General features: G+C 38.4%; 1 protein-coding gene across 2 annotated transcripts in view; it reads left to right on the top strand.

Annotated features, from left to right (window-relative positions):
* The window catches only part of UXS1 (UDP-glucuronate decarboxylase 1), a 57,508-nt gene extending 32,418 nt beyond the window's left edge, over nucleotides 1–25,090 (top strand). For both annotated transcript variants that reach the window (XM_082278439.1, XM_082278440.1), the window contains 9 exons: nucleotides 4,099–4,203; nucleotides 5,560–5,619; nucleotides 7,657–7,778; nucleotides 14,383–14,502; nucleotides 18,012–18,055; nucleotides 19,100–19,160; nucleotides 20,583–20,640; nucleotides 22,949–23,052; nucleotides 24,303–25,090. In XM_082278439.1, coding sequence (XP_082134565.1) covers nucleotides 4,099–4,203; nucleotides 5,560–5,619; nucleotides 7,657–7,778; nucleotides 14,383–14,502; nucleotides 18,012–18,055; nucleotides 19,100–19,160; nucleotides 20,583–20,640; nucleotides 22,949–23,052; nucleotides 24,303–24,434 — 806 coding nt within the window. In that variant the 3' untranslated portion in view covers nucleotides 24,435–25,090. The remainder of the gene's footprint in view (nucleotides 1–4,098; nucleotides 4,204–5,559; nucleotides 5,620–7,656; nucleotides 7,779–14,382; nucleotides 14,503–18,011; nucleotides 18,056–19,099; nucleotides 19,161–20,582; nucleotides 20,641–22,948; nucleotides 23,053–24,302) is intronic.
* The last annotated feature ends 1,689 nt before the right edge of the window (nucleotides 25,091–26,779 follow it).

Raw genomic sequence — 26,779 nt, 5'->3', positions numbered from 1 at the left:
ACTAAAAGGCGGAGAGTGCTTTCTTTCTTGCTCTCTAGCTTTCTTTTTCACTGTATCGTACTCTTAGTTTCATGTTTAAAAATAAGTGAATAAACTTGAAGATTATAAGGAACTTTTGGGGTTTTGTATTTTATACGCATTTGTTTCTAGCTAACAGTTATATGGCCACTTGGATAATCACAGGCCTAGCTGTATTCTTGTGGAGCAAAAGGAGTGGTAGATTTTTGACCTTTTGTATCTGAATTGCCACACGCCATTAAAGGAACCATTCCTGTATGAGCTGCTGTGTATCAAAAATTAGCAATATTTTAAAAAACCCAAAGAAACCACAAAACAAAATAAAATTAAGTGGGTGGAGAGGGAGGCAGGAAAGAGTTCCTTTCTGCTTTGACAGATTAGAATTGGGCAGTAAAATTACTAACAGACCAAAATGCTTTTGAAGTGACATTTTCTCTTTGCAAAAATTCCACCACAGCTGGTTGAAAACTAGATGTAGAAAGGCTTGTGAAGGAATAGGTAGAAAGAAACAGCATAAAACTTAGATCAGAGTTCAGCTTTGAGTCAGCTATAGGTGACTTCAGGTATTGCTTTGTTCATTTTTGTGCACCACTGTGCTTGAGTTATCTGCTGCTTGCAAGCATCAGTCAGCATCTTCACTGAGCATTCCTTTTGCCAGCTTCCAGTCTAGTCCTTGTCTTTGGTTTCATGACAGTACCATGCTGTGGGAGGGGGATACTTACATTCAGAAGCAAAACTTGAGGCAGTCACATATTTTATTCATATTCAAAACTCATCTATAGGAAGTGTGTGAAAGTTCAACAACCCAGTTAAAATTTACCCCATGCTACATTTTTGCATTATTTCCCCAGCACAAAGTTTGATTCCAGTTTTACTCACTGCTTAAGCTTACAGTGTCAACTGGGACCTAAGTAAGGAGTAGTTATTCTATGTCACACTTCATCATGCAGAACAATTAACTAGCTTCATGTTGCAGACAGACTCCTAAAAGTTTCAGCTGCATTAGCAATGCAGGCAGGGCTTGGAATCGAGCATGAGCTGGGAGTTTTCTTCCTCCAGCTCTTGCTGCATCAGGCAATCTTTGGGTGCTATTTGTGTTGCTATTACAGGTGCCTTGTGTGACGAACTCTCTCAGTGCTGCACCAGAGTTGATAGCAGTTGGATATACTACTTCCTGATCATTCAAGAAAATTTTACTTCGCTGCACCTTTTTATGTGAGAATAAATACTCACCAACATTACACATCTGCCAAAACTGTCTCTCTCTAGCTTTCTGGGCTGTTTTGACATCTTCTAGGCAGCTATTTATCCCTGCTCTGGAGATAAACAGCTGTAGATCAAAGAGAGCATGGCAACATACAAGTAGATGCATTTTGTGGCATCTCCGTGAGCATACTGTCAAATATCATTACTCTGTCAAGACAGTAAAACTTAGAGTGATAGTCATGCAGGTTGCCTTAGGTGTTTATTGTATCTTCACGTTGATAGCTAATTGGGTGAGATATGACTTGAAATAATTTCTCCTTATTTTGGTCACTACTGACATTGTGAGCTTAATCAGTGAATAAAATGTAACCATAAATTATTTTGCAGGCTTTGTTGTGTTGCAGCAATAATGCCAGGCTGCAGTATGGGGCAAACTTTGAAAAGCTTCCTACAGATGATCCAGTGTGTGCTTATCCAAGCTATGTTACACAGAAGTCAGGAGCTGAGCTTGCCCAGTAGACAAGAGACACAACAATTAATCTAGAAAAACTTAACTTATATACAAGCACACTTCATTAGGGATTCAGAAAGAAAGTAGGTTGAGTATTTTACCATGCCAGTGTTGCTGATACTTTCAAAGTGTTATTACCAGAACACATCTTAAAAAGGATGTAATGTTTTAATGTAAAGGAAATGCTTGTGCTTTGAAGACTTACCTACTTTTCATTTTTTCATTGCTCAATAGACTGTTGGAAAGTAAGGGATGATTTCACATGGGTAATTCAAGCCACTTATATATGCTCTTGCCCTATTACTCTTCTTTTTCTTAATATATATTAGAAGTCGGAAAGCAAAGGTTTGTGTACTTGCTTTATCAAATGAAGTTTGATAATTGGGAAGGAAGGGAAGTCTTCAACAGGAAGCACATTCCTCTAATATTTCAGTGTTCTCACACTCTATCACTGAAAGCAGGTGATAACTTCATAGTTGATATTTTATTTTTTCATATAGTGGTAGGACAAGGGTAAATGGCTTTAAGTTGTAAAAGGGTAGGTTTAGGTTAGAAGTAGGAAACAGAATCTCTACTGTGAGGGTGGTGAGGCACTGGAACAGGTTGCCCAGAGAAATTGTGAATGCTTCATCTGTGAAAGTGGCTGGATGGGGCTTTGATCAGCCTGGTCTAGTGGAATGTGTCCCTGCCCATGGCAGGGTGGTGGGAACTAGGTGTTCTTTAAGGTGTCTTCCAACTCAAACCATTCTGAATTCGTTTTTCCCTACTAGATAGAATTCACAGCTTGTGCTGTTTAAGCAAGTATAGTTGTATTTAAATGGAGAAAAAGAAAATTTTATTTTGTTTCTGGTTTTTTTTTCTTTGAAAGTCAGGGATGCTTCTACCCTGTTTTAAGTACAAAAAGTAATTTCAAACTGGAGGAAGAAGTTCATTATGTCACAGATACTGTGAAAGTTAAAGCCCCCAGCAGAGGGCTAAGAGAAATCAATATGTGGTCAAAATAAAAATATTTTTTAATGGTGTGATTTGCTACTGCTTTTTAATAATAAAACACCTAAGGAAGTAGTTAAAAGGAAAACATTTGTTTTACCAGTAGTGTTCTGTTCTAGGGCAAGACAGTCTTATGCCACACAATATTTTCTTCTGTCGGAATAGCAGCTAGCCTTGACTTCCCCAGCTTCTTTCTGATTTCAATGTCGAGTCTTCTTAAAAAAATAAACAAAAGAAACAAACTTTTCTTTTGAAACACAAAGGAGTTGTTTTCCCTTTCATTTGTTGGGCTATTCTAATTATTTCATTACCTTTTGATTACCTTTCTTGAATGACCTTGGTGTGGGGGATTTATTCTTTCTTAAACATCACATCTCTCATTTGAGCTTACATTTAAATTTTTCTTTTGCAGTTACTTATCTATGGGTGGGGTTTTTTACATAGTTCTGGCTTGCTGTGATTGAAGTTACACAGAAGACAGAAAGCCATTTACATATTTACAACAGTCAGATTATGAAAGGCTTTCAGGTTGAGCCTTTGAATATCAGATACTGCCTACGAAAATGAATCCAGTTTTCATTGCTTTGTTTTTATTATAATTTAACAAAAATATCTTTGTTTCCAACAGTCTTTTGTTTCTAATACCTCCAACCTTCAATCATATCAGACAATGAGTTTCAACTAGTGCTAATTGTATTTCATGACAGGGAGTGGAGGAGTGTGCTGAAATCTCTGTACTGGGTTTTGGTTTGTGTGTTTGTTTTTTTAATTAAAGCTAAAATGCTGTATTATCCAAAGCATTGCATATACATAATAAAAGTAACAGGAAAAAACCCCACAAAAGTTGCATACTTGTATCTTGCCATATATGTTTAATATATGAATGTCCATTAATGTTTTGTTGACAGATGGTCTAGAAATAAAAATACAGTATTTAATTTTCCCAAAAAGTCTTTCATCATATTGAAAAAATGTTTCTACCATTTTTGCTTCACAGTCTATTTAGAAAAATACTCTGAAGCTTGTAGCCACTTAAAAACCTGAGGGTAACAGAATGTTGCAAATACTTTTGCAGCTTCTAAACATTTCTGAAGTATAAGTGGAAAGCGTGAACACCAACGCAGACATCTATATCCGTGTCAACAGTGTTGATATATTACATTATGCTCTAGGGTTTTTTTTACTAAAAATTAAGTTTTTCTTACAGTTACAACAGGTTTGTGTACATATCATCTGTAGGTATCAATACAGGAAGTGCTGAGTTCCAGTGCTAGGAAATGCACAAAGGAATACTTGTTTATTGGCTTTAATGCTTTCTCATTTAATATGTTATGTGGGAAAATAATAATTCTGTCCCTTCCATTTTTCTGTAGTGGACCAGATCTATCATCTAGCATCTCCTGCTTCTCCTCCAAATTACATGTATAATCCTATTAAAACATTGAAGACCAACACTATTGGGACATTAAACATGCTGGGTAAGTGGAATTTTTTTTATTGCTTAACTTGGTTAGTCATCATATAATCCCAACTGAGTTGCTGGGGAGAGGGGAGGATGAAGCAAATGAGTTGTACATTTTAAAAAGTCGTTTCTTTAAGCAAAATAAGGTTGGGGTTATTTTTACCCTCTTTGAAGGTTTTTTTCCTTTTCCTATAAATATGTCTGCAGGTGAACACTGGCAACATGGCTGTCAAAGCACAAGAACTTTGTGCCTGTAATTTGGCTATGGAGTGTGCAGTAATTACAGAAGTCATCAGAACAATTAAGAGCATGGGATTTTATAGCACATTTGTGCTCATGACTGCAGTTTTCACTTTGGTGACTGTGGAACATTCCCGCGGTTACCATAAGTGACTGTTCCTTTGCACCTCAGCAAACATTGAACTAGGTGGAACTGCGCTGGTTCTGTAAACTGCATACATCAGGAGTACTGCACCCTCTTGTGCATGCCTTGGCTGGCAAATTCTGAAAGAGTGTTTAATGTCTAGCTTCGTGGTGAATAATTACATGGCAATGTTTTCAGCTTTGTCTGTTAGTTTTGATGCTGGGAATGGATCTGTGAAAAGAAGACCTCAAGCCTTTGCTACTTTTTCCTCCCATCTTTGTGCCATTTGGTATATGATGCAGACTGATCTGTGTCTCAGTGATCCTAAGAGTTGTGAGTCTGAAAAACTCCTGGGCATTAGCACAGCTGAGTTTCTTGAGTGATGCTCTAGTGAGTACATTTCAGAGAATTAAGTGATTCAGAAGCTATAGAGGTACCAGAATGGCATAGGTGAGAGATTTGTTTGATTTGCCATGCCAACTTGAAGACCAGAAAGCCTCTGAAATGGAATACAAAATGATCTCCAGTGGTAGGTAGGACCATCCAAGCAGTTTAAAAGGACATAATAAAGGAGAAATGATTGATTTTTGTCCTATAACATGTTAGTCTGTATAAGTTTTTTTAAATAGCTTGTCTTTAATCTATGTAAAGAAGGATTTGGTAATCATAATATACTGTGTTGTTTGACAATCCTGCTTTCCTGAGTGGAATGCTTCCTTGGCCTTTATTTAGGTTGTAATAAATTAAGTTCTTGGATCTTGATTCAGTGTAACTGCTAGTCCCAGAAGCAAGCACATCACATGCAGGGGCCACTCTGCTGTTTCTTAAGTTTTCTAGTTTGGAAGTGGGAGCTATGGATGTGGTTTACAGCTAAATTTGCCTAGTGAGAAAAATCAAATTCTCTTTAAAAACATGTAAAACAGGATCACACTGAAACAGCTAACATGAGTGAAGGATTCTTGCACTTGCTGTAATTATGTTCTTCTTTCCCCATTGCCCAAAATCTAGGTTTAGCTAAACGTGTTGGAGCACGGCTGTTGCTGGCCTCTACATCAGAGGTTTATGGAGGTAAGAAGAATAAAACAATAATTAGAGCTATTCAGATATGACTGTGTAAAAGGGTATTTACACATCTTTTGTCAGATACCAGAATGATAGATTTTCATCACTGTCTTAGCTTGCTTTTTTATGAGATGTTCTTCTTACAGTTTAAAATGTGAGAAAGGCATTTACAGTGCTTTATGTTTCTAGTCAGGAGTGGTAGCTGGAGACTTGGGTTGTTGTCTGTACCTTTCCCATGTCATGGTTTAGGTCTCTTTTTCCAAAGGGCTTGTGGGAAATTGAGTGTTGTACTTTAAAGTCCAGATGCCATAATGAAAACCTGAGAAGAAAGATCATTTCAATAGTAAATATGTGTATCTTTTTCCCATCACACAGGAATTGTATTGTTAAGATTTAGTAATTGCCCTGGTGTGTAAGAGACGAGGATATAACCTCTAAGCTAAGAAAATATTGGTTGTGCATGCAGATTCTTCTGGTGTCTCTTAAAATGTAATATTCAGCAGTGCTCTGTCTTCCTCTTACTGGTAGAAGTGAAGGAGTGAAAGAATGATGGGTAGAATGGTGATTGGATGCAGCAAGACTCCTTAGTATTTCCTTGGGTGTGTAACAGACCCTGTGCCTGCTAGAGAAACTTCCTTCTGTTCTGAACTATTGCATAATTGATAATAGCAGTCTTGCAAGATTATTTGAGATGCACAAGCACAGTACCCTGCTTAAGGGGAATAGATTTGAGAGTCTTGGCTATAAAGAACAAACAAGTGAACAAAAAATGGTCACCTGTATTACAAGACACAAAGCTTTGTAAGCAAAATGTGAGGAAGGACAAAGAACACACCTCCAGGTGTGCACTTTTGGTGGAGCAACTTCAGTCAAGAAGATTCAAAGTAAATGCCCAAGCAATCATCACTCAGATGATTGGCCAGCCAAAGTGGCTTGAGCATATACAGTGTTCCTACTGCCTCCCGAGCCTTAAATTATCCACTGTCAGGCTCTACAGAGAAAAATGGTAGCCCCAAGGACTCTTCTGTAACTGAACAAGCTCTCTTCTGGAGTATTTCCCTTCCCACAGCATCTTTTCAGGCCCTTTTCAGATCGCTATGGGCTTTCATAATCATGTAAAACTTCTATGCATTTACCATTGCTCTGTGGCTTTCATATGGCACAAATGCATCCATTATCACATCTGAGCAGCATAAAATCAGGAAGGTTTAATCAGAACTGACTGTCAAAGTTGTTTCAAAAATTAGCTTTCAATACTAGGAAGTTCTGTAGTAATGTGTACAAACTTCAAACCTGGTAGAAATTATACCATCCTAAAGACAGCAAAGGGGGAAATTTAACCAAGTGTTTGTATTTTTTCAAGCATATAAAGCATACACCATCAAGCTTCCTAGGTGGCTGTTGTTTGGTTGTTTGTTTTTTATAATCAAGAACTTCGATACTGGATCAAACCAAAGGATTGTCTAGCCTGATGATTGATAGCACAGTGATAGCTAGTAAAAATGCTTTGGGTGAAACAGAAGAAATGTAAGTGCCTTGTGGTACATCACTCATGTCTTTTTAAGAAATGCAGTACATCTCTATTTTCTCCATTTTTCTTTCCTTGCTTCCTATTTTATGAAATTTGAATATGCTTTACTTTCGTACGTAACCTATTATGCCTCCTACATGACTGCTGCCTACATAACCTGCAATGTTTCCTCTGAAGCACATTAGGTAAAAATCATATTTATGCCCTTGAGGTAGTCTGTCTTTGCAGAGAGGAGTTGAATTTAACCCTCTGTTCACACACTCTTAGGGAAAGCAGTTGCTGGCTGTTGTTTGCTTGTACTCAAAGAGCTTTCATCTTCTGTTACTGCCATTTTCATGGTTCCAGTGATTGCACTTTTAAGAAATTGTGGTCAAATTTAAGATTTTTTTTAAATCCAGAATTCAGAGACAAGCCGTGCTGACTTCTATAACACAAATGCTCTGTTGAAAGTTTCGTCATATATAGTCATCTTTTGACATATCATAATCTAAGGTGGTTTTTTTCTCCCGTAGATCCTGAAGTTCACCCTCAAAATGAGGATTACTGGGGCCATGTGAATCCAATAGGTCCAAGAGCCTGCTATGATGAAGGAAAGCGGGTTGCAGAGACCATGTGCTATGCATACATGAAGCAGGTATTAAGCTTGAATCAGATTTGGTGGTTTTCCTGTAATTATTGAAGGCCAGTGTATGGCAAAACTGGAATATGTGTATTTAGGGGTAGGAGGGCAAAAGAGAACATATTGAGTAGGAACACTTACTCTGTTGTGGCAAAATCTGTTTTCTTTAATGGGAAGGTTTTATTGCTCCTATCTATTGTGTGTTTTCAGATGAGCAGTCTTCTTGTAGAAAATGTGCTTTAGTCTCCTTTGTAGGTATAATATGTCTTTCAGGATAGTAAATACTTTTCAGACAGATTAAACTGAGGTGACCTTACTGTGCTGAGAAGTCAATGGGGCTGAATAGGGCTATTACTGATAAATGTGGAATGTTGAAGAAGCATAATCAAAATCAGAATGTACAGGTAAGAATATGGAAGGTCTTTAATGAGTATTTATATAGAAGCAATGTATTTTAAGCACTTTAGAAAGGCCTTAAAATTATGTAGGTATAAACACAGAACTTAATGAAAGATACGAATACCTAGCTATGTAATGCCTGTTTACAAAGACAGTAACATGAAGATAAAAATGCAATTTAAAATATGTTTGGGAAATTATACATGCCAGTTTCCTTGGGTTTCATAACCAGCAAGTAGAAAGTCATCATTAACTAACATAGCATTGACTCTTTACCTGTATGTAAATCTTGCTTAATTGTGGTTCAGTTAGGCTCTGAGAGACTATTTAATTAACAAATGTGGCACACTAAAGAAAATAGTATCAGTATTTCTTGTTATTTGCAGCCTTAATGTACAAAACTGTAAATCAAACATAGGATATTCTATAGAATTTTAAACCTTTAAATTATAAAATTCTAAGTGCTTTTATAAACCTTGAAAACAGAATCAAGCTGAAGTGATAAGACTTTAGAGATGGTATTTTAGTATAGAGATTGTAGTAATTTTGTCTTATCTCTTCTACCAGACAGAGAAGGCAGAGATTCTGTCTCCTTTGTTCTCTTTTAAATCATTTAAGGTCCAACATGGTGATAGTGCTCTTGTCCAGGCTACTCAATATTTCACTGTAGCAGAATATTCCTTGTCAGTCTGGAAATGCATTTGCAGTTGAAGATTGCAGTTTTTATGAGAAATTCTCGTGCTGTGGGGTGTTGCATTTTTTTGCAGGTTTGTGGTACACACTGCAGTATTCTTTTAGAAGGGCATGAGCAGGTAATTTTTAAAATCATGGGCTGTATCTTAAAACCACAGGATGAGTCATGATAGCATCTCATAAATTTTATGCAGGATTTGCAATGAATAGTTAAGGTTTGTAAGGTGGAACTGCAGTGCACACATGCATTAAGTAAAAGCTCATAATGCAAATGAGCTCTCTGTCCTAGGGGCAGCTCTGTGACATATTTCCTGTACTTTATTATGGGTTAGTGAAGTCTGCCCGTGTTCATGAAGCTTGTCCCATGTTCAGATATATTTTGAAATACTGTTGAGCTGGTGTGGGGGAAGAGAGGGGTGGGTAGTGTTTAGATGATATGCCGTTATTAGTGGAGTAAATCTTTTGCTAGTGGGAAGGTCTGATTTCCTCTATGCAAATAAGCATTGTGTTTTTAAGAGGATTTTCAGTAGGAGTGACCTAGCTCTAAACAGTAGCATTTGCAGTATTTCAGGCTAAAATATTTCCAGAATCTCTCAGCTTCAATAAAAAGAAGAAACAGGCAAAGTTATTTTGCATTTTTTGGTCATTTCTTACAAAGATTTCCATCTTTATGCACATTGCTAGGTACCTTAGACACCTAATAGTGTTTCCAAAAATGTGAAGTGAAACTAAACTTCTACATTTTACACTTCCAGACAGCCTGTTTGAATCCAAACGGTTTTTGAATCTGGTCAAAGCTGACTGTTTGCTGTTGTCAGAGTTCCTCAGTAGCCTGGCCTGACCGAGGCATTTTTGGTGCCTTCTTTTCTGCTGGCAGTGTTGTTTTGTTCACTTACTTTGACCCTATGAATTAAGCATTTCTTGACTTTATCACCTGAGAAAGCAGTGGGAAGGCAGTTTCAGCATATAGTATCGCAGTGTTACGTTTGTGCTTTATTCAGGACTTGCCATTCAGTTATCTGTTCAACCTTTAAAAAATTACATCTGGCCTTCTGGAGCTATTTGGAAATCTAGGTATTAATGTTTGCTCCAATACTCTGGATTAATTTAAATACTGACCAGAATCTGATACTACCTTCATGGCAGGGATTTACATCATCTGCATAGGTGTGTTGTAAATACAAATACACAGCATTTTAAATGCTGTGCATATTAAGGGTGTTTTGTGAACTAAATTTCCTTCTTTCCTTATGCCACTGACCTGTAAGGAAATTCTCCAGAGCTGAAGCAACACTTCAGGTCATTAGGGAATGTTACAGGAAAATTTTTCTTCTCCTTCCACTTTCTTCATCCATTTTTTTCGTACCAGCTATGCGACTCTGAAAGCTTCGGTGGTAACAAATGGGCTTGTTGTGATACAACTATCACATTAAGTGATAGTTTTGGAATTACCTTAGAATAGCTGAAGTGTTGAGCTATAGGCATGGTAATGTTTCCACCATAAAATTGTAGGTTGTATTCAGGGACTTGCATTATGCCCAAAGTGAAGAGTCAGACGATTGAGGCCGTCCTTCCTAGCTTGTTTAGGAGCTTTAGTGCTTACAAAATTCAGATCTCACCATCTCTGTTTTTGCAAAATAATACTAAAAAGCTATTAGTAACTGAGTACTAATGGCATTTTGTTTATACAATTGACAGTGCATGTAAATAAAATTCCTTGGACCCAGCCTCATTGTAGAGTATTGTAGCTTAAACACATCATAGATGGATCCAGTGAACACGGTGCTAGTAATTCTGCTGTGATTGCAATTCAGGGGTTTGGGAACAATTTTGAGAGTTAATGGTCTCCGAAACACGTGGGAAAGAATATGAATCAGTAAGAAAGTGACTATTAGAGCAAGGAATGCAGGGAACAATCTCAAATAATTTTAGCTGAGACGTTGGTAAAGATCTGTATCAGGTCACAGTGATACCCATGTCACTGTCTGGACTTCCCCGGCAGATTTTTTAAATTCTGGTTGTCTGCTGGAGAGCAGACATTTGTTGTAGCTTTTCCTTTCCTGATTTTGTATGCAGGGAGGTCTGACTCATATTTGCTGTTCAGATAGATCCACAGACTTTGCAAAAGAAAGAAGGACTAGTAATTAATAGGAGAAGCTTGCCTGATACCCTTGTGAATTACAGCCACAACATACCATGTTCAAGTTGTTTTGGTTAAAGAAACTTTTGGCATTTGAATTGTATTGATCTGTTTTCGAAGACAGTCAACACAAGGAGATACCTTTTCTTAAAATGCTTATAAAATTAAAATACGTCTTTTTAAATTAAGAAGTTATTGTAGCATCCTTAATACCGTTGATACTTTCTGGAACTGGGATCTCTAGAACTAAAGCACTGGCAAAGACTCATGCTGAAAACCAGGACAGCTTTGTTTTGCAGAGGAGACTGGATAACTAATGCTACATTTTGCCTGACAGCTGTAGAATAGTCTTGAGTACTTATTCACAGGAGGTATTTCCATAAGCCATAACAATCTTTCCTGCTTCTTTACTGTTTCTTTTCATCTGTACAAGCACAGTCTCTGTGAAGAAATTCATACTGATAAATAATAGAGTGAGCTGAAGTGTTTTGCTAGCCCACAATCCTGCATTGTATGATCTTGGTCTCAGGCTCTTTTTTGAATTGCTCAAGGAATTTTCTTTCTCATCAACCTGCTGTAGGAAGGCACTGTCTTAAACTGTGAGGACAGAAGGCAGTTTATCACATTTGATCTCAGCATTAGGGATAAATCTCAAGCTCTGTTTTGTTTAGCAGTATAAATGTGAGCCAAAGAGGTTTTCTCCTTTCTCTAGGATGTAATAAAATACCGTACATGACTTACTGCTGCAAACCTGGGGGAGTAATTGACTTTGATAATGGGAATATGGTAGAGGTAGTCAGTCATTACTACATGTTGTTGATAATTTCAGAGTAACAGGATGTAGCTAAGACATAGACAATTAATACAAAAAGGAATAGAGTTACTCAATATGTAAAAAGGATGGTGTTCAAATGAGGTGTTCATGAAACAGCGAAAGGAGACTTGTGACAGTTTTTAAGTTACTGGCTCCAAAATCTCGTCTGTGGAAGAGTTTCTTTTGAGAAGACAGATTCCATTTTTAAAGGGCCAAATGAAAATTTAACTGCATAGAAAATAGATTTTTCAAAGCAGTAGGCTGCAGAGAAAAGCTTTGCTGGATGACACTATAAATAAAAAGTTACTCATTTTAAAAGACAACATTACAGTGGGGTGAGGTGAGTAAATAGAAGGGAGAAGAAATAATGGATTCATTGTGACTGTGAGTAAGTGCCTGTGTTGTTTTTTCTTTTCTAGATCCCTTGCTAGTTTCCAACCAATACTGGAAAACAAGGCTGCTGCTGTAGCTTGTGCAGTACAAGAGTGTCTTTTTGGTCAGCATTGTTGAATGAGTTATTTTTATCTTGAATACTAGCTTCCAAGTGCCTTATTTTCTGCACTTGTTATTAGTGGCAGTATCTGGAAAGCTCACATGAAATACAGTCCCTTCCTGAAGGGGTCAGTGTCCTTTTTAAGATAAAGTGCTGGGCAAAACAAAGGAAGGAGAAGCTTTCTATGTCTTTCCAAATGCAGTGAAGGCTTTGGGAATGGTTCTGTAATGTGCTGCTGGAAGTGTATATTTGAAATGTTACACTGCTGTACTTTTTTAGCTACCAAGAAATAGAGTATGTTCCCAGCTGATGCATTTTGCATGGAAAGGGACTTCTGCTCTTTCCGGAGTCTCTTTCAGCAGGACCCAGTGGATGTTGTGAGGTTATTTTTTTGGCTCTGTTGTGGATACAAGCTCGTTGGATAAAGACTGTATCTTTTCCTGTGGCACAATAGTTACCTCCCTTGTTACTGTTAGTTTACCATGTAGTTGCAATTGCAAACAAGGTTTGATCAGGACAAATGAAACCTTACCTGCCGCTAAATTATATTGAACATTGTTTGGCTTTCTCTTTGCTGGGAGGTGTTGGGCTTTACTTGTACTACTTGGTGTTTCTGATTTCGCAACACCAATATATCACCAAGGTGATATATTAAATGTCCCTTTTGCCTGTCTCTTACCTGGAAAAAGCTAGTCCTACTGCTTTCACAAAACTTCTTTGAGGATACATTTGTTCATGAATCACGTGGAGACCTAAGAGAAAACATCACATTTTCCTGCACGTGTCTCTTGTACGTGAAGCTACATTTATTTCCAAGAAAAATGTGTTTCCAGGTCTCTTCTGAATGAAGTGTATGTGAGCTGAGCTTTCAGCCACGGATGTACCAACCGTACACTTCTTCCACATACACCCTCTTCCAGGTCAACAGCAAGCATTGGTCTAAGCTTTAGTAAAATACATGGAAAATACAAGATGTTCTGTGTGTCTTCTGAAAGAATAGTTATGGAAGGAATGTTTGCAGCTCCAGAACATTGTGGTTGTGACTTCAGTCGAATCAGAGCACCCAGAGTTTGCTTCAGACAAATTTTTTCCTGTAACTGATACAAGGATGTCTTTTTCTGGGAGGTGGGAGGACCAGGTAATAAGAGGAGGATACATAGGCCTGCACTGAGGTTCACACCTTCTCCCCTACCTTGTGACTGTCACTCTCAGATGGTAACATCTGTCTGCTTGCAGCATACCATGTTGCCCTGAACTCAGCTCAGCAGTATCCTGTTTTAGCTCACAAGGGCCAAACATCCTTCTCACAGGCTTTATCATAAATTGTGGCTTGTCCAAATGAATGGGTCAATCAAAACAACTCGAGAGATGACTTCAGTTTGCAGTCTCTAACTGTTAAAATGCTTTGTCCATAAAGGTTCCAATTTCACATATTTGTTACATTTTCCTTGAAGATTTGCAAAATATTCTGTAGAAGGACTTATGGAAATGATAAAAATGTTTCTTGGAAAAAACTATGCCATTGAAGAGTTTGATTGTAATGCATGCATTTACACAGGCTAATAAGGACACTAGAAAACATTGTGGCTGTGGTTACAAAACTACTTTATGGCTTTTGTAAAAGATACTTCTCTGACATGTTAAGCTTTTCTAAACTATGGACGTTTGTGATCTATGGAAATGCTACCTTGGTACTATATCTGGTGATTGTGAGACTTTGCCTATGTGCAAAAAAAGTAGTTAAGTCCCAGGTGAAATAAGATGTTATTGGAAGGATATTACTGAAAAATCTTGAAGTTCTTTGTGGAAGAAAATTCATGTGCCAAAATCATGAGCTGTTCTAGCACTAATTTAGATTTGCATTACAAATACTGAGAACTAGTATAAATTACTTTGGTGTATGCACTACATTTTTCGGGAGGGCTGAGGAGAGATTTGAAGTGTTTCATTATTAGAAACGATGCATTTTAAAGCTGAAAGAGAGATTCTTAAAAAGCACTTGGACAGGGGAGAGTTTACACTTTTAGGGATAAAGACACTTTTATTAAGAAAGTAACGATTCTTTTTTCTTTGGCTACAGGAAGGAGTTGAAGTGAGGGTTGCCAGAATATTCAATACCTTTGGTCCTCGAATGCATATGAATGATGGAAGAGTTGTCAGTAATTTTATCCTACAAGCTCTCCAGGGAGAACCACTAACAGTAAGTGATGACCTCCTGGTGATATGAAGAGCCATTCATCTTCATATCCTCTCCTCACGTGTTGCAGATGAGGATAGATTTTAGAAAATATTGATGTTCCCCTCTTCAAAATGTAGTGTTCCAGTATACCAAACGTAAATGTATGGAATAACATATGGGAAGATGTGCTCTGTTGATGGGGTTGATCTTTCTTTCACAGAAAGAAACAAGGGTATCAGTTGCAATCTGCACAAGCATTTCAGCATTCTTTGTATTGGAGATATAAGCAAAATCCAGAGTTCAGTCAGGGATTTCTGTAAGAAGCAGCAGACAATCCAAGGAGAAAAAGAATTAAAGTTTTATGGCAACGCCCACTACTGTAATTCTTGCAGACCAAAATCTGAAACTGGACAGAGCATCGAAGAGTTTAGGTCAGGGAATAAGTTGCACCCAAGCATGATGAAGCTTGGTGTCCTGTGATAGATCTCTTCTAACTTTAATATTTTTAAAATAGTGTGTTAAAGTATGGCTACCCCCTGCAAAACTTTGGTGGTAGATACTACCCTACTGTCAGACTGAAATCGAGAACTCTTTACAAAGAAAGAAAATTTAAGGAGTTCAAATTATGTATGTTCTGCAAAGCAATGCACATCACCTGACTTAAGTACACTGATAATTCTTGAAAGACTGGTCTTCTCTGGAGGTCAGCATTTGCTTACTTGCTTGCAATTTAACAATGATTGGTCACTTAGGCAATTTGTTACTATTTTTTAATGTCATCAGTTACGAATTTGGCTACTCTGTTCATAGCCTTTGCTAAATTTCTGGTTTAGGCTTGTGGTTATTTCAGAGTAACAAGCCTGCAGTCATGCTGTGTTTGCCACCTCTCCTAAAGATTTCTTTTTTCCCCCCAGAGATTTACTGCTTTTGTAGAAATCACTGTTAGTGCTCGATGTATGGTAGCTATTGTGTGATGCTGACTGTAACTTACTGGCCAGTGTTTACTGGGGCATATGACATTTAGGCTGCCATATAAATCAGCATTAAGAGTACAGATCTCGGGGCTTAGTCTTGGGTAGCTGACTGAACGAGCCCAGCTTGCCTAGTCCCTGATAGGAGTCCCTTCAGCACTACATAGACAACGCAGCCATGTGGGTCAGTGCTTTTTTCCTGTCAACACATAAAAAAAAAGGGAACTTAAATTCCTGCAGAAAGAGTTTAATTTTCTTACCCAGGTGTCTCCCCAGACTTGCTTATTGGAAGAGACTAAACAAATAGTAGCAAACGAGAAGGTGGAGCTTCTTGGTTTGACACTTTGGATCCTTGTAGGCCTTGCTTGTATCGAAATATGAGTTATCAGCCATGTGCTGATTAGTCAGTGTCAATGTTCCCAGGATAGGATCCTTGGGCATAAAGTCTGAGCCTCTGAATGCTGTTTAGAAAATTTACTGGCTTATAGAGGATCAGAAGGTATTTCCATTTTTTAGGTTTGGTCCCCAGTGCATATAGCAAGCTATTGCCATATTTGGCCTGTCAAATGTTTTTTATTTCATGCATAGTTTCTCAACTTTTATTGGCAGTAGTGCTGTAATCTTTTATAAGAACAGAGGGAGAACACTAACTGGAAGTTTTGTGAAGCCTTACAAAATATGAAGGACTTACCTTATTTTAAAACATACAATCCATGGGATATTTTAGAGCATCAATAAGAGGGGTCTGGAGTCTGTGTTCTTCTGTGGGAGGCAACACTGGAAGCTCTTATTTTATTTCTGTAATTGGCATGCTGTCTAAAATCTAGCAAGAATGTAATTGTAATAGGGGTTAAAATAAAGTGTTTTGCCCAACATCACTGTTCTGTAGGGAATAACTGTCTGATGTTGAAAATTACTGAATCTGAGAAAAGAAGGGGAGAGTTCTTTAGCTGACCAGGTCAAATAAAATGAATTATCAGCAATGAGCAGTGGCTGAGACCTACAAAAAATTAACTCCTGTATCATCACAGAATTTGGCTGACAGGAATACCAAGCGTGTGATCTCTTTAGAAACTCTGTCTTCAGTCTCTCAGTTCAGAGTACTTATTCAAAAGGAGTAAATAATCTCTTGAGAGACCCGTGTCACTGATTTGTAGAAATTGTGGCCTATGGAAACATGACAATTGTTGTTTTGTTACTGTAAAAGAAAGATGATTTTTTTTTTTTTTTTTTTTTTTTTTAAAGAAAAATTGAGATACGGAAACGATATTGTACTTTCCAGCTATTGCTTGTATGTGGGAAAGATAACCACATGGGTGACTCTGCAAAAATCATGTACAAATACTTAGTTCTGTAAAACTTATCCCACAAGCTAAAAGTAAAGCTAAATGCAGGAAGCTCTATATAAATACATAAATCTGCTTCCTGTTTGTTTGGGAGTTCATCAGGCTGTCAGTGTGCTCCTGGTGCATTCCTCTCCAAATCAGTTTTTGGGTAAACTCTTAGACCCCTGATCTTAGCAAATGCGTACTGAAATGTGAATTCTTTTGGGCTCTGAATCAGCCTCAGAGAGCACAAGGCTTACCAAGTAACAGATGGCCTGTGTACCAATTGTACTGTCCTTTCTGTCCTCAAGGAAAACAAGCATGCTTTCTATCTGTCCTTCCAAAAGCCTTTTTGTTGTAGCAGGTTGATAAGATGTGTGTGTCCCCAGTTAAACTGTTTTCACCACTTAAATGTACCTGCTCATAGCTTTCAGAATATAAGTATTCATGTTCTAGAGACTTCAGTACTGCACTCAGTTAAACTGTGAAAAATGTAATGGTATCAAATACCATTCTGTACATTTTAAGTATAAATTAATGTCTGTTTGAACTTCAGCAACTTGCTCCAAAGTATCAGCATGTTACCTGCGGACACTTTTTTTCCCCTCAACGGTTTTGATACAAATCTGTACAGGTGACTTTAGGAGTCATATAATCTAGAAGTTACTCTGCTTTCCATTTTCCTAGATAGTAATATTTAGAGCCACGTGGTTTTGGTTTTTTTCTGTCCTGATTGCTTTAAACACAGTGCTGTTTCTCTTGACAATTTTCTTAGAGACCACTAACATTTAGTGCTCTCTTTGAAGCTGGCTGTTGTTAATGAGCAAATCAAAATTGCTCATCGTAACCACATCTTAGTAGCCTGAAGTTTGCTTTAAATATTTGGCACTCTTTCCTGGCTGAGTGCAGGCTGCACTTTCTTTCAGTGTTCCAGGAGAGGATAAAGCATCACTCTGTCCTACACCCCTGAGAATGTTTCCTTCATGCAGAATTCTAGTTAACAAAATGTCTAGGGATATGTTTACTGGAGACAGACCCAAGAGGAAGATGACCTTCAAAGAACTGATACTTTGCCAAAGGCTCTGCAAGCACAATTTTTTCCATTCCTGTAACATTGAGCTTGTGTCTCAAGTGTTTCTCCTTGGGCCACTTTTCTAGAAAGGTAAAGAAAAGATAATTAGGGTAGAGAGGACTTCTGTATTTATTAACTTTCCTATTTTTCATACGATTTTAGGTCTATGGACCTGGAACTCAGACAAGAGCTTTCCAGTATGTCAGGTAAGGCTTGTTTGTACTGGCTGATAATTTACTTCATGGTTCTGTTAGCCTGGTCAGCTTTGTATGTATGTGCATTTGCTTTACTTTTTTTAATCATTTTTTAATACAAACTCTCAAAAAAACATACACCCATTGAAATCTGATTTCAGCATTTCTCAGCTGCCTGATCTTCTTCACTGGAGCTCTTAGGAGCCAACTTTACTTTCAGAAGGGAGACACAGAAGTTTTTAAAAGTACCAAGAAGAAAAACATTAATTGGTTTAGAATTTTACTTGAGATACTAACGTGCTCTTCCCTTCCAGAAATGGCAAGTAACAGATGAGTTTTTAGAGCTGAGCAGTTCGTCACTCCTTGCATTTTAATGCAATGCTGCCACCTCGTGTCTTTGGGACTGCTGTGGTTGGTGTGCAAACTATGCACAAGAAAAAAGCTAAGAAAACCCATGATGGACTTCTGGGTTATTTTAATCATTCTTTGCTTGGAAATGTTCTTTCCCTCTGCTGAAAGTAGTATCAGTGGTAGTAGATGTTGAAGAAACCCCATCAGGTCTTACTGATTCCTTTCCCAATTATAATCATAATGAAAAGGATCTGGATTTCTGTGTCAAGGGCCAAGGTGCTTAGTTTGTGGCTAATAATCCAAAATAACTTTGGGTTATATTGCTGGGGGAAAGTAACACCAAAATACTGTTTTTAACAAACTTAGTTTAAGACTTTTTGAAAACAAGAAGACGAATTCAAACAACAGGCTGCAAAGCAGGTGGTAGTGTTTTGTCCCTCTGTATTACAACTTGCTCTATTCTGTTCGAAATGCATTGGAAATCAGCCTCCAAATATGCTTGGATGCTGGAGAGAAGAGGAAATATTAATCATTTTTTAATACAAGCACTCAAGAAAACATGTGCCCATTGAAATCTGGTTTCACCATTCCACAGCTGCCTGGTCTGCTTTACTGGAGCTCTTAGGAGTCCGCTGTCTTTTTAGACAAGAATACTTTTTACAGAGAAGTGGAAATTGCATCAATCTGTTCTTCCTTCTTTTACAGTGATCTTGTGAACGGGTTGGTGGCATTGATGAACAGCAATGTCAGCAGTCCTGTCAACTTGGTGAGTATGAGTGCTCCGCTTTACTGAGTTACTGTGCACTGGTCAACATCACCTCTGTTTTCCTCCTTGTCACTGATACTGATTTCTAGAAAAAATAAATGGAACAAAAAAGGTCTTTCTATTATGAAGAACGTATTCTCCTATGTACTCTCTTTATAAATAAGTAGACTAAGCCCCTAGGTGTTGAGATCTTCCAGTTCCAAGAACAGGATAAATCTGCTGGAGTTTTTAATTTGTTTTAGCAAGAAGATGTATGTAATTAGAATACGAAGGAAAAAAATGTGTGGGGGACACATGCAAAACGCACCAAGAAAATGACTGAAGACTGATTTTAGTGGGAAAAAAGCACTGAAGGAATACTTAGCTCTAGATAATTAGAAATCGTTTCATACTACTCTGGATTAGAGGAAAATGTGATAGTATTTTATGGTATAGTTCTCTAATATTGTTTAAAATGCTTCAAACTTAACTTGTCTAGTAAGATTTTTGTTCCATCCTGTTTGTTGTCAGGTTACTCTTAGCAGTGAATTTAAGAACAGAAAAAGAATGCATATCCCAAGTAATTTCTTGAGTATGCCAGCTTTTGCCAAATTAGATACTCAACTCTGCAGGGCAGTTGTTCACTAATTTTCCTTTTCTCCTGTGGCCATGAGTTAATTTCAGTGTTTCTATCCAAAGGCTAATAATGTTAAACTCTATCACATGCTTTGTCTTCAGAAAATTCAGTATTTAAATCTATATGTATCTTAAGTGCTCAGCTTTAGGTCAAATGAGATGTGATAAAGAAGAGTTTTGAAACGAGGAAAGCTAGGGATGGAGGGAATTGAGTCTGATGAAGGTGAGCTAATGCTAGCAGAAAGTGTTCAGCATTTTATTCTGAAATGTTGATCAGGAGATTATTTGCAGGTTGGTTAAAAAAAAAGAAAAGGAATATTGTATAGGAAAGCAAGTAGCCCTTATGTACTGATATGTAAGCTGTAGTAAATGTAGAAGCAGTTGTTTGCAGATAAATGAGTTTGGTTTCCTAACTTTGCATGAACCAAGAACTTACCATACTTCTTCATGATATCTGTCCTCAACTGGGCACAGTCCTTGAATCCAGATTTCCAGCTGATGTGGCTGTGTGGGCTGCTCAGTGACATAGGCCTTTACTGTGATTGCCAACTCTTTACAGACTGACTTTTTTGGAGGATGACGACACCTCCCTACATACACTGAATTACCAAAGCAAATATAATGAAAGACAAATTCTCTAATGAGTAAGGAGCTTGTCAAAGTTGTTTTTCTTTTTTCAACTAAGTAGAATAAATCTTTATGCTTAGCTTTTTCAGAGTTTAACATGTCCCTGTTGGAACCATCTCTTGTCTAGCATGTTGTAAGGTGTTTAATCATTATTGAAATGAGCATCTCTTATGTTTGTAGGGAAACCCAGAAGAACACACTATCCTAGAGTTTGCCCAGTTAATTAAAAAACTTGTTGGTGAGTATGATTAGTAATTCTTTGTAAAGTTTATGAAGTACTTATTGTCGTTAGATAATTATTACTTGATTAGTGTGTGTAATATGTGGATAATTTAATTAGTCTTTGGATTTCTTAATAATTTTATCAAAGGCATTTAATCGTATCATTAAATATTAATAAGATAATCCAAATGCTCTCAATTGTCTGTAAACTGTTGCATGAAGAGTAGAATGAATAAATTTTCTGTGTATCTGTGCAATCTATACCCATTAATTTGTATAATGTTTAGGCAATTTTTTAGGTTTGTTTTGGCATAAGGACAATACATAAATGAAATGTAAAACATGTGAATGCAAATGTCCTGCATAGTATCTTAGCTGCAATAGGGATACTTCAGGAAGGTGGTTCTTCACAGTTGTGCAGGCTGTGGTCCTTCAACTACCATGAAAAACCTCATGCTGTGGCAACAGTCTTTATCTGTTCTTTTCACTGTTTCTAACAGTGATTCTTGAAAGGGTTGACAGCACCTGAGAACAAAACACTGTGGCTTCCTCTTCATTCTTGCTCTGATGCCTGTAGCAAATCAGAGCTCTCAAAAATGGAAGCAAATGGTTGTGCTTAGTCTTCTAGTGTGGCACCCTAATGAGATGAAACATCCTGCTGCCATTAGCGGAGAGCTTTTAGTCTGTACATTCCAGAAGTGCTTCTGACAGATCTAAAAAAGATGAGTTCAAACATACAACACAGAAGCTGATGCATGTGGTGTTCCTAATAAAAGACTGTTCCCTCTGGAAAATGTTTGTGAATCCACAGATCAGGGAAGGAAATGAAAAAATCACAGCACCAAACCCATCAGACACACAGAGTAATTGTCACCTCTGTCTGTTCACAAACAACTTGATGTGTTCCAGTCCATCCAGGGAGGTGGTTTAGTTCTAAAATGACATGTAAACTATTTGCTAGATTTGGCTAGAAGAATTGGCCCCTTTCTTTGTATTATTCTGAGGAAAGGCAAGTGCTTGGTTATTTAAATCACAATGGAGATTAGGGGCAAAGAGAAACTGAAGCCCTTTTGTAATGCCGAAGTGCAGACAATCATGGAATGGTTGAGGTTGGAAAGGACCTCTGGAGGTTCCTTGGTCCAACCCCTCAGCTCAGGCAGGGCAACCTACAACCAGCAGTGGCCTGGGGCCATGTCCAGATGGCTTTTAAGTATCTCCAAGGGTAGAGACTCCACATCCTCTTGGGCCATATGTGTTTCAGTTTGTGCCCACTGTCTCTGGTCCTGTCGCTGGGCACTACTGGAAAGAGCCTGGGTCCCTCTTCTTAATCCCCCTATCTGGTATTTGTACACATGGATGAAATTCCCCATAGCCTTCTCTTCTCCAGGCTGAAGGGCCCCAGGTCTTTAAGCCTCTCCTCATACTCCAGTCCCTTCATCACCACCATGGCCCTTTTGTTGCTCTCTCTGTATGTCCCTGTCTCTCTTGTACTGGGGAGCCTAGAACTGGATCCAGTCCTCGATACGGATCTCATCAGTGCTGGTGAGTGGGAAAGCTGATCTCCCTTGTCCTCTGGCAGCACTTCTACAGCCCAGGATATCATTTGCCTTCTTTGTGGCAAGTATGTATGACTGGTTCATACTCAGCTTGGTGTCCACCAGGACCCCCAGTCCTTTCCTGCCAAGTTGTGTTCCAGCTGGTTGGTCCTCAGCCTGTACCTTCCCAGATTCAGGACTTTGAACTTGTTCAATTTCATGAGGTTCCTGTGAGGCCTTTCTCCAGCCTCCATTCTCGAGGTCAGGATGGCAGCACAGTACTCTGGTGTATCAGCAGTTCAGTATTGATCCAGTGTTGACCCTTGGGGTATAGCACCAGTTACCAGTCTCTCACTGATCACCACCCTCTGGGCCTGGCCGTGCAGTTTTCAGTCCTCCTCACTGCTCATCCAGTACTCAGTGAGGGTGTCAAAGACAGTGTCAAAAGCATCACTGAAGTCAAAGCAGGTGATACCCACTTCTCTGCCCTTGGCTACTGAAACAGTAATTTCCTCATAGAAGGTTAATAGACTGGTCTATGAGCGTAGCTTAATTTTTATGAGTCCCTGCTGAAATCTTTGTGAAATGCTTTGTGAACACTTGTTGCTGTGGGACAGGTAGATCACCCAGCTGTTGCATGCAGTGCTCCTGTGTCTGTGCAAAGCATTTCAGTGGTTGAATTATGAAGCAGAGAGCTGCAGAAAGACCTGCTGCTCCAGTTGGCAGAAAAGATGTAAATGGAAATCATAGTGAATTGCAGATGATAAATCACAGTGTATTGTTTGACAGGCAGTGGGAGTGAAATCCAGTTTCTCTCAGAAGCACAGGATGACCCTCAAAAACGAAAACCTGACATCAGAAAAGCCAAGTTACTGCTTGGCTGGGAACCCGTGGTATGTACAGATGAATTACTGTTGTGTGAGAAAACGCCAGGAAACATAAGGGGCTTGAGGGAGAGTCACATAATAACAAGAATTTCCCTTACTGGAATATCTGCCTAACGCCCTCTCCAGAGCAGTTTTAACATTTTAAGTTTTTCACTTGCATATTATGAGATTTTACCTTTCTGTAAGCCTGATAAATCCTTTGAAGTATATGGCACATAGTTACTTACGTTACCAAGCCCATAGCTAATGGGTTTGCTGGTGTTGCTGCAATCATTACTCCTGTAGCTGGCAACAGGAGTTGGTTTGCTTGGAGAGGAAAGATCTGCCTAATCCCAGGAAAAGGTGTGGCTTTCTTTGCCAGCTCCCCATTCTAACTAGCACAGTGGTTTATAGCCTTTTTTAAATTTGCAGACAAAAATCATTCCAGGAAACATGTGAACCTACCTAGTAAATGTAAGCCTCATAATAGAAATTGGATCCAGACCCTTCTGAAAGGGTTCACAGGGGCATCTGATATTAATAGACCATGTCTGACAGCACAAGGGTGATAGCAAAGTGTTGCAAACATAAAAGGTTTAACTTTTGTATTTCTGGCCTTCTGTGTTTGGCACAGACAGTAACAAAACGTGCTCCAAAGTAGCAGTACAGTGTTGGTACAGCAAGGCCAACAGTTTCTGTGCTGCTGTTTTTATCTCCTATACTGGTGATGGTGTCAGCAAGCATGTCAGAGCATATGGCTCCTGAGAAAACAACTCCTCTGTTGTTCCTGTCTTTGTATTCTATGCCTGTATTTAAACACTGCAATTTGTAGGGTTACAATTATTTGTAGAGGATTTAAGAATATCAAATGAGATACTGGATGCCAGCTTTATACCATGCTGCAAAAGAGGATCTTTAATCCTTACAAACAGAAGGGGCTTAAATGCTGGGTGTTTGTCTCTTTCAATGCATTAGGAATTGAAAGTAGAATTATGCATGTCTGTTTTGATACTAAACACACTAATCATAACCATGTGTGAGATTTAAATTTGTTGGGTTTTTTGACTTACTATGTCAGAAAATGTATGTGCTGTTTTAAGGGCAGCTGCATCAGCAGTGAGGAGATGTAACCAGCATGTGGTGCTGTTAATACTTAGATTGGCTAAGACTGGAACTCCCTGGCTCCCTTGTGATAACTGTTCTATAAAAGATACTGTTGTGAAATAACCTGATGTGAACCTAGAGTGATACAATTCTCTCCTCACTTTTGGGAACAGGTCCCATTGGAAGAAGGTTTGAATAAAGCAATTCATTACTTCCGTAAAGAACTTGAGTATCAAGCGAACAATCAGTATATTCCCAAACCAAAACCTGCAAGGATGAAAAAAGGAAGAACAAGACATAACTGAAGACTATTAGTTGGACAGGAAATTTCCTGCTTGACATTTGACGGATGTAATTTTTTTTAATTTTTTTTTCTTTTTGCAAGAGAAAGACTTTAAAACAGGTATCATGAAGAACGAACTGGAATTTCATTCTGAAGCTTGCTTTAAAGAAGTGGATGTGCCTAAAAATAACATAAATATTCCCTTTCCCTGCAAATCTTGCCTTGCACTTTTTAAATCTGTCTTTTTATGTAAAATAGAGTAGAAGCATCTTTTAGTATCTTCAAGTTTTATATCTTGATGTGAGATCATTTTGTTGTGACTGTCCTTGACAGTTTTATTTACTGGTTTCTTTGTGAAGCTGATGATAAACACAAACGGGATGGAAAATGCCAATTTATTTATAAAATGGGTACTATAAAATATGAGATGTTCTACTATGCATAAGAAAAAACTAGTGGTATTGTCAGGTGAGAGACACTGACATCTGCATATAGAAGAGTTTAAAAGAATTCTGTATGAGAGCTTTATGTATTCTTTAAAGGAGAGATTTTTTCAAAGGTTTAGTTTTAGTTGTACACTTGAATTTGAGATATTTTCATTGATTGCCATGGATAAGGATATTTTGAATCACTACTGTGTTGTGCGTACTCTGGGAATAAAGTTAATGTATTATTGGTTACAGTGGTTGAATATGCTATTTTAATAAAATACTGAAACTTCTGTTTACTAGTTTCAAGGTTTCACTGTGGGCATTTCTCTGGATTTGCACATCTGTGGATTTTTTGTGTATTAATTATAAAGTAGCAGCCTGTAAATAATCCACTCAAAGTTACTAACTTTGGTCTTGCATTGTTTGTCTCTTAACAGATGTATAGTAAGGGCTGCAGGATGTCTGTTGAAATAGATTGGACAAAACCATCCTCATTTACTCTAATTCAGGTAGTTGATAGTGATGCAGGAGTGTAATATTTTCTTTGAACCATGGAGCCTAACTTCAGCCTTCCTGAGGAAACACTGAGGAAGTGTTTCTATTTTAAGCAATTACTAAATTTCCAGTAAATGCTTTCAGCTTTGGTAACTGTGCCTGTCATCTTAGGAAAAAACAAAAAAGCCCACAACCAAACCAGTCAAACAAAAAGCCCCCTCCAATTCCCCTTATTTTTAATAATGCTCCTAGTTTTTAAAACGTATTTTGGTATAGTGCCACTCAAAATTGAAAATCCGAAATCTCATCAAGCAAAGTGACTTGACTTTATCTCATTAAAGCTTGATGTTTTTATTAGCCTTTGAGTATCTTTAGGTTGATGGTAAATTGGGAGTTACCAGTAGTGGTGATGTTATGCCCAGCCTTGGGAAGACCCTGAGAGCAGTGTGGCATTTAGGCCCCTTTGTCTGAGCTGTCTGCCAGAGTCTCATGGTGCTTGCATGGCTTGGAGTCTCATCCAGTCTGTCTGGTAAAGTGCCTGGTGAATCCAGCAATGGTGGGGTTGCTGCATTCATTGCAGTGCCCTGCCTGGAGTGGGGCTGCAGGGATTCTTTTAAGACAAAATGGGTTTTTCTTGCTCACAAGTGCACGTTTTGTTCCATTGGAAGTCTCCCATGCAGCTGAGATGGGGAGCCAGGGTGCATTTTTCTGTCTGGATTCAGAGGTAGAATTCAGATATTACACATTACCTCTATCTTTTCACAGCCGAGCAGCTTGAGATCTGCTTTTTTTGTTTGAAGCCTTTTTCTAGGTACTTGATCTGGGCCTTTATTCCATACTAAATTGCCTGAAAAGTACACCATGGTGTGCTGCTCCAAATGTGCCTGTAACCTGTCATTACTGAAACCCTCACAAAGCACAGCCTCTCCCTGTACTCGAAGCCACAGCTGGACATGTGTGAAAGTAGTGCCCACTTCTTTAGCAGTTCTGTGGAGAGAACTGTTAATCAGCTCCCAGCATGGTGGTTTTAACCTTTAAAACCCTTAAGGTGGAGATTATATTTGGGGGATTATGCTCTTTCTCCTCAGATTTCATTCCTCGTGCAAATTGTGCCATTGAACACCAAACTGTGAGGAGATGAGACACAGGTGCAACCCTGGTCCAACATTCAGTGCAACCTTGGAGAGTAAATGGGAGCTCTGGCTTCTTTAGCAGTTCTGTGGAGAGAACTGTTAATCAGCTCCCAGCATGGTGGTTTTAACCTTTAAAACCCTTAAGGTGGAGATTATATTTGGGGGATTATGCTCTTTCTCCTCAGATTTCATTCCTCGTGCAAATTGTGCCATTGAACACCAAACTGTGAGGAGATGAGACACAGGTGCAACCCTGGTCCAACATTCAGTGCAACCTTGGAGAGTAAATGGGAGCTCTGGCTGCCGTG

This window comes from Coloeus monedula (assembly GCF_965178545.1).
Source record: "Coloeus monedula genome assembly, chromosome: 3".
In the NCBI taxonomy this organism is placed as follows: Eukaryota; Metazoa; Chordata; class Aves; order Passeriformes; family Corvidae; genus Coloeus; species Coloeus monedula.
This window is presented reverse-complemented; position numbering and strand designations above follow the sequence as displayed.